This window comes from Acanthisitta chloris, unplaced genomic scaffold, assembly GCF_000695815.1.
Source record: "Acanthisitta chloris isolate BGI_N310 unplaced genomic scaffold, ASM69581v1 scaffold20764, whole genome shotgun sequence".
Classification (NCBI taxonomy): domain Eukaryota; kingdom Metazoa; phylum Chordata; class Aves; order Passeriformes; family Acanthisittidae; genus Acanthisitta; species Acanthisitta chloris.
Genome location: NW_008671434.1, coordinates 48,083 through 55,195, shown reverse-complemented (window position 1 = coordinate 55,195; position 7,113 = coordinate 48,083). Strand labels below are relative to the sequence as shown.

At 41.0% G+C, this 7,113-nt stretch overlaps 1 protein-coding gene across 1 annotated transcript in view; it reads left to right on the top strand.

Moving 5' to 3' along the window:
• Positions 1 to 2,665, top strand: part of TSPAN5 (tetraspanin 5) — a gene marked incomplete at its 5' end in the record, with an annotated part of 20,135 nt that extends 17,470 nt beyond the window's left edge. Inside the window, 3 exons of the mRNA XM_009074103.1 lie at positions 1,329 to 1,376; positions 1,510 to 1,626; positions 2,185 to 2,665. Coding sequence (XP_009072351.1) covers positions 1,329 to 1,376; positions 1,510 to 1,626; positions 2,185 to 2,250 — 231 coding nt within the window. The remainder of the gene's footprint in view (positions 1 to 1,328; positions 1,377 to 1,509; positions 1,627 to 2,184) is intronic.
• Positions 2,666 to 7,113: the final 4,448 nt, after the last annotated feature.

Genomic DNA, 7,113 nt, shown 5'->3' with positions numbered 1-7,113 from the left:
AGCAGGTTGAAATGTTCCAAATTCCTGTGCCCACAATTCTAGAAATGTTTGTTTCCATTGCATTCTTCAGACCTTTTGGTTAACAAATTCCAGGGCTAAAGGCACAAGACACTAATGTGATTTAAGTAGGCATTTAGTCCAAGTTAAAAAGCCTTAAAATCCCTCTGTCAGAATCTTAGGTACTTTTACAGCCTTGAAGGTCATGGCACTTAGATCCTGGAACAGAAGCATTCATCTCATTAAAGTATACAAATTGTTCAAGTCTTAAAGGTCCATTAAGGGAAACCAGTTTGGGCAACTGACAGAATGGGATCTGTTGATGAACTTCCTGCAAATGAGGAAACAAAGTAGCTTTAAGTGCTGATAGGAGATACATTTTTTCCATATGGCTGTTTTTTAAAATCCGTTTCTCCGCCTGCGTTTCTCACTTCCCACAATTTGATGAAATTGTGGTGTTCAGTACACCTAGCTAAGATTGCCTGATTTTCTCACTTTCTTGAGTAGTTCCTTATTCTGCTCACTTTTATTATATGATAAGCCAGTAACTTAATATTTTGCTGCCATTGTGGCTGACACCAAGAGTACTTGCTTCATTTTATTGCCATGTATACAAAGTAAAAATGCAGTTTCAGCTGCCAGTGCATAACATTTGTTCACTGGGGAAAGTCTGCCACAGCCTCTTTTATTACCTGTGCTTTGGGATTGCTAAAGCAAAGGCAGTAGGAAAAAGTCCCTCCTTTCCCGTTGGTATCAAGCTCCTCTAAGAAAGAATAGGCAGGAAGAACATATTCCCCAATCTGTTCTTTGTTTCTTTCTGGTTTTTGGAAAGGAACTAGATACTGCATATATTTCTAGAGATATTCTCAGCAAGAACCTGCAGCTTCTGCAACAGAACTGCCCATTGTCACCTCTTCATTCTGCACAGACTGATCCCTGAACATGTTAGCAGTATTCTTGGCATATTTTTCAGTATAGACAAAACCTTTTCAGCAGAAGGTTCACTTCACTTAAAATAGATGTTCCCTATTCCCTTTGCTTTGAATTCTGAATGCTTGTATCTGGAACATGGAGTTCACCCAGGTGGAGGGCTGCTTTTACCAGCTCACTGACCTGAGAGATGAAGATATTTTTTGACCATGTGCTTTTGTTTATTACATATAATTAATAGAACTGAATGGAAGAGGAAGGTTTGGGGTTTTTTTTGAAGCAATATGCTAACCAAAGTGAGGGTGATTGTCTTACTATGTGCAGAACCAACTCCAGGGAGCTGGGAGAGGATGTTTGGAAGACATTTCACTGATTGCCTCTCTTCTCTCTCTCTCCACTAGGAAGATGTTATTAATACTCAGTGTGGCTATGATGCAAGGCAAAAACCAGTAAGCATTTTTTTTTTCTTTTTCCTTAATGTGGTATGTTAAGGATCTGAATCCCTGTTGCAAGAGCAGATTGTTCTACTGATGGGATCCTGAATGTAATTATCTCTGTGTTCTTCCCTCTTCTCCTTGGCAGGAAGTTGATCAGCAGATTGTTATCTACACTAAAGGCTGTGTCCCTCAGTTTGAGAAATGGTTGCAGGACAACCTTACCATAGTTGCTGGTATATTCATTGGGATAGCATTACTGCAGGTAAGCATCACATTCCCTGTAATGAGTTACACAGAGGAATAACAGAAAGTGAATATGTGGGGGGAGAAACTGTGTCTGAGAACTGGAAATACAGTGTCAGTTGCCCTTAGAAATATGTTTGTGGGTTTTAGAGTGGGGAACTAAATCTATGAGGCTTTCTTTATGTTAAGGAGTATTTAATATTTATCAATAAGGATGCATTTATTTTCTTTTCAACTCTGTAGAACTAACACTCTGTTAGATAAAGAGTAGAGATTTTTAAGCCTGCACAGACCTGCTGTTTCTGATGGTGCTTAAATGAGCAGCAAAAAGCCTTTTAAAGCTGCTTTTGTTGAATTTGTAGAATTGTTCAATTTCCTGGAACTGAGTGCTGCTATAAGAGTACTGGGGTTACAGGAGTTTTGTGACATTCTTCCTTCTTCCAGCACTTACTGCTCATCTGATTTCTAACTTTCCATTGCATGTTTTTCATGTCAAAGTTCTGTATAACCTAAGGAGTTTGCCTGTGTGAAGAGAGTTGTCTGATGCTCCAAATGAATAAACTGTTGTCTCTTCCAGATATTTGGGATATGCTTAGCCCAGAATTTGGTTAGTGACATTGAGGCTGTCAGAGCCAGCTGGTAAAACTGCTGAAGTAACCCCAAGAAGACACTGGACAACTGAAACCCTCTGAAACCTCCAGTGTGTCACTCGGACACCAAGCTGTATGGACATGGGTGACAGGGAAGCCTTCTCTCCCAAGTAGTCTCAAGTCTAAGTTCCTGGTATTGCAGTGAACTTGTGTTTCTTTGGGGTGGGGGAGAGGAGAGTGGGCTCTTGAAAATCTGCTGCTCACTGACATTTTATTTTTCTTTTAAAACCACCAGTTTGAAAGCTGTTGAGCTGTGAATCTCTACTGTATTCTTGATTTTGAGTAACAAGTGGACGCTTTTTAAAATTGGTGTAGTCAGTGAGACAGAGTTGCATCGTTGTAGTCTGTGGATATGCTGTTTATTCTTCATGTCATGAGGTCTTTGATAGCTGCCAAATATTCCTGAGATGGTCTAGCTCCTCACTACTCTGTAACAGAACAATCTTCTTGTTTTCACAGCTAAACATAGCTACAGGCCTAAACCCATGAAGCAGGAAGCAACTTTCTATGCATCTATTGTACAGTAAAAGAAGTGGTTTTTAAAACAAGGAATTTTTTTTTTTTTTATGCAAGCTTCCAACCATCTCCCTGTAGCACTTTGAGGTTGGAATCGGCAAGCTCACAGGGAGAATTGCCTGATTTTATCAAGATCTTTCTTCCTTCTCCACCCTTGTGTGAAGGGAAAGGAGTTTTATATTTGACAAACAAGGGTTGTAGAGCCTTTGGTTGCTGCCATACCTTTGGACATCAGTCTCTTAAGGCAAGGATGGGATATAACTGTATAAATGTATGAAAGCAGTGTGGATGTTGGGTCCAAGTGAAAAATAGTATTCAAAGAGTGAATTATATATTAACTTAAAAAATCAAAACGTATGTATCGGATATGGCAACATCTTTTTTTAATCTGAAATTTAGTGTAACCTAATGTATTTAGGGATCTTGCTAATATTGATGCTTTGACATACTTGTGCAAAACTTCTTTTTCTAGTCTGTTCCTAGCTGAGGCTTTGGTCTTTTTTTTTTCTTTTTCTTTCCTTTAATTCTTTTAACTTGCATGAGCTGTGGAGTAAAAATCTGTGACACTCCAGTGCTTTAAATATGTGCATATGTTTTAATAAGTCTAATCCAAACTTATCTATTGGTAAGTGCATGTGATATGGAAAGGTCATATCCCATTCTCTTGGAAGATGGAGAGAACAGTTTTTGCCAGAGTAAATGCTTACCTCCAGTGAACAATTCCTTGCTATGAAGATGTGTCTCTCTTTCTTGTTCTAAAGGCAACAAAAAGCTTTCTTGAAGCAACAGAATAAAAGTTTTAAAATAGCAGAGTTTATTAGGGTCAGCTAAGACAGACTCTTTTGAACTGGACAAAAGAGAACAGAATTTGGAATAAAGCACAAATAGTGGAAGAAGGCTTAGATCAGGCTCCATCCAGCTTAGAGTTTTTCATTTGTTCTTCTATGCTAATAATAGTGAACTTACAGACCTGACCATGGCTTGGGTAGTTTAATTGCACTTTGTATAAATTTAGCTTGTTGTATGACCCTTCTCAGTATCTGCAGAACCAGTCCTGAAAGCTGTGAGTTCTCACCTCCTGCTTTGGTCAGACAGTGGGAAAGGGAGTGTAGCACCACTTTGTAAGGACTTAACATCTTTCTGAGATGAGTTTCCTAAAATACGAGATACGTGGAGTAGAAGAGATGAACACACTGCTTTCAAAGCTTCCCTGGCCTGGGGGATGGATAGAAGGCTGATCTGATCACCTGTTAAGGCCCTTTCTGGTCCTGTGACTCTTAAACATGTGAGTATATGTACCCTTGCACATTTTGCCTTTCTGTGCTGTAGTTGGCCGTGGGTTTTTCCCTCTGGAAGCTGGTGGTAGTCATACCGGTGCTTCACAGATGCCTCAGACAGACCTGTTGTCCTCCTGTCTTTGAGCATTACCTCATTCTCTCTCCGGTGAACTCACACTGACTGGCTCTGAATCAGGCAGCAGCCTCCATATCCCCTGCTATCTGCTGGGAAAGGCCAGCCATGACTCAGAGGATTTTTTTTGAAAGCCTTTGAAAGCAATTATAATTCACTGTCCTTAATAAAGTTGGTTCCACCTCACCACAGTGTTACGTTTTTCTTAGCCACTCCTCGGCTTGAGGAGTTACTGGTGTTTGTTTTCCCCCAAGGGACACACCATTTTGCCTGATAATGACAGGACAGACAGATCATCAGCACCAGTGTGGCTGCACTGAGACAAAATGCTGTGGGGAGGAATCAGGGAAGTGAGGTTGAGGAAGTAAGCCCTCCACCCAAGAGTGTTGATTGTGACCTGCAGCTTTGGTTTGGAGGAAAACAAAAGTCTAATTACACAAACATTCCTTCTTGCCACTGATTTTGAATACTGCTGTTGCTGCTGGGGGATTCTGAAGACAGCTTCATTCTTCTACTTGAATTTCTGCAGTTATACTGTATTGGCCTTCTGTCTTGTCATGCTGTTCTGAGTTCCAATCTGCAGGATGTGCTGTTGGCACTGTCAGACTGATGGGAGGGCAAACGCTCTGAGGTGAGCAAATCTTCTTCTCACTACTTGTACGTGTACACATAAATGTGCAACACTTCTGCTGAATCCCAGAATGACTGACTGTTCTTATAAAAACCACTAAATAACTTATTTTTCTAGAGCTTGTCTTTATTGCTGCAGATGTTGGTCCTCCTCACTTCCCCACTCCCAAGAGATGCTCTTACTTTCCTCATTTTTGCAGTTTGATGGATGTGTACTCAATGTTCAGGATTAGCTTCTATATTGCACATTTAAATCCCATATTTTTTTGTCTACAGATCAGGTAAGAGGTCCTAGAAATGCCCCATCAGCAGCTACTCAGCAGCTTAGGTGTCCAGTTTGGAAGGCTTGTTGGGAAGCCTCGGAAACAAACGTATTATTGTCAGAGCTTGCCAAATACAAGCAAACTTTCTCCTAGAAAACTTTGGAAAGTTCAGGTGGGCTGCAACTAAAGCACAACTGCTGGCTGCATGGGCTCAGTGTCTAAAGCAATAAGATACGGTAGGCACTAGGACTTCTTGACAATTTCTAGCCTGCCTGGTGTGGTGGTGGATTAGATGTGAGTTCAGAGGTCAGTTTAATTATCTTTGACATGCAGTAGTTGTTCAGAAATTTGTTATCAGACTTAAGGCCCTTATGAAATGTGAAACAGCTCTGTTTGCTGGGCAATTCCTGGGGGTTGGTGGCTTTGCTAACAGTCTGGTAGCTTCAGCAGCAGCACTGGCTGTAAAGCTATTTCCATATACCCCATTGAGCCCTGACAAAGCACATCACAGTCCTTGCTCCTCTGCTTTCTAAATTCTGTCTGTATTCACAGGCCTTTCTGTTGTTTGATTTTTTTAAATATATTTTTTATTAACAGCGTAATGGACAAATGTTTGGTTCATCTCCGTGTGTCTGTTTCAATAGTAGTAGCATTTTGCTTCCAAATCCATAATTTTGATTGCCCCCCTTAGAGTTTGAGGCTGTGGGGATGCTTGCTCAAGTGTACTGTGTCCTGAAAGCCTTCTTCTCTCCCCTTTGAGAGAGATGCTCATTGTAGTTCTGGTGTGTAAATAGTGTTTGAAATGTAAATAGTAGCATGCAGATTAAATGCTTCTTGCACAAGACTGCTTTTCACCCTGGAAGTGTTGATTATAGGTAAGAAAAGTGTCCACCATGAGAGTTTGCTGGTGAATCCTGAGTGGTCATCTGGACTGTCCATTGTCCTGGCAGTGTGGCAGGAGCACCTCAGCCACTTGCTGTCCTGTGTCTGCCCAGAGGGTGTGGTGAGCCCTGGGCAGCCCTTGGGGCTCTGGTTAGTCACAGGACCTCTCTTCCCTTTTCCCTTTGCTGCTTGGCATTACAACTGCATCAGGCTGCGAAGCAGAGGGTTGGTGTCAGCACCCCTTACCAGTTATGGGAGGTTGCCATCACTTGTGGCAGGACAAACATGGTGCTATAAGAACTGTCCTGGACGTCAATGTGTGTTTTTACTACTTTAGAGATGCCCTTGGTGGAGTTGGTTCTGATTAATAACGTTGGTTACAAGAGAAACTCTTCTGTGAGTTCTTCCCTTCTTGCTGTGTGTGCCTTTTGGGTGCATTGAAATGGCAGTTCTGAAAATACCTGGGAAGAGTAGATCTCAACAGGTGTCAAGCACTGCTGAAGGTTCCAGTTCCTCTCTCTCACTTTTGTTTTCTCTCTGTATCTTTTCCTGATACCCTATAATAGGTCATGAAACTGTCTAAAGCAAACAAAACAATACTACCTTGTCAGATCCATTAGCTACCAAATTTTGCCACTTGAAGGAAAATAAAAAATCTGTCTCCCTGAACATGCAGTATAAAAAGGAGTGTTGTGACTACTAGCAGGCAGCACTGCTAGCTGTCTTTTGTGTTTTGGCAATATAAATGTGTTAATAAAAAATCTCTATCCGTATGTGTGTTCATGTTCACGCTGTGTACATAGTAGAGATGGACCTGAATGCTACCTTGAGCTCTGGGGAGATTGGGATTTGGGTGATGTGACTCAGATCCATTTCCAGTATGTATGTTCCAGATTAGTTACAGCTGACTCTCTCTCTCTGGTTCATCCTAAGGTGTACAGCAAGGTGTCGATATTTACCCTTTGTGTATCATTCCTTTTTATACGAATGTATTCTCTTGTGTTTCTTTTTTTAATCAGTTGTAAAATTGATTGTAAAAGCCAACTACACTTACCGATTGAAAGTATTGCTATAACAGAACTGCATGCCCAGTAGAGTTTGACTTGAGCTTTAGTTTTCTGATTTCAGACTGGTTCCCTTCAGTCTAGGAGAAAA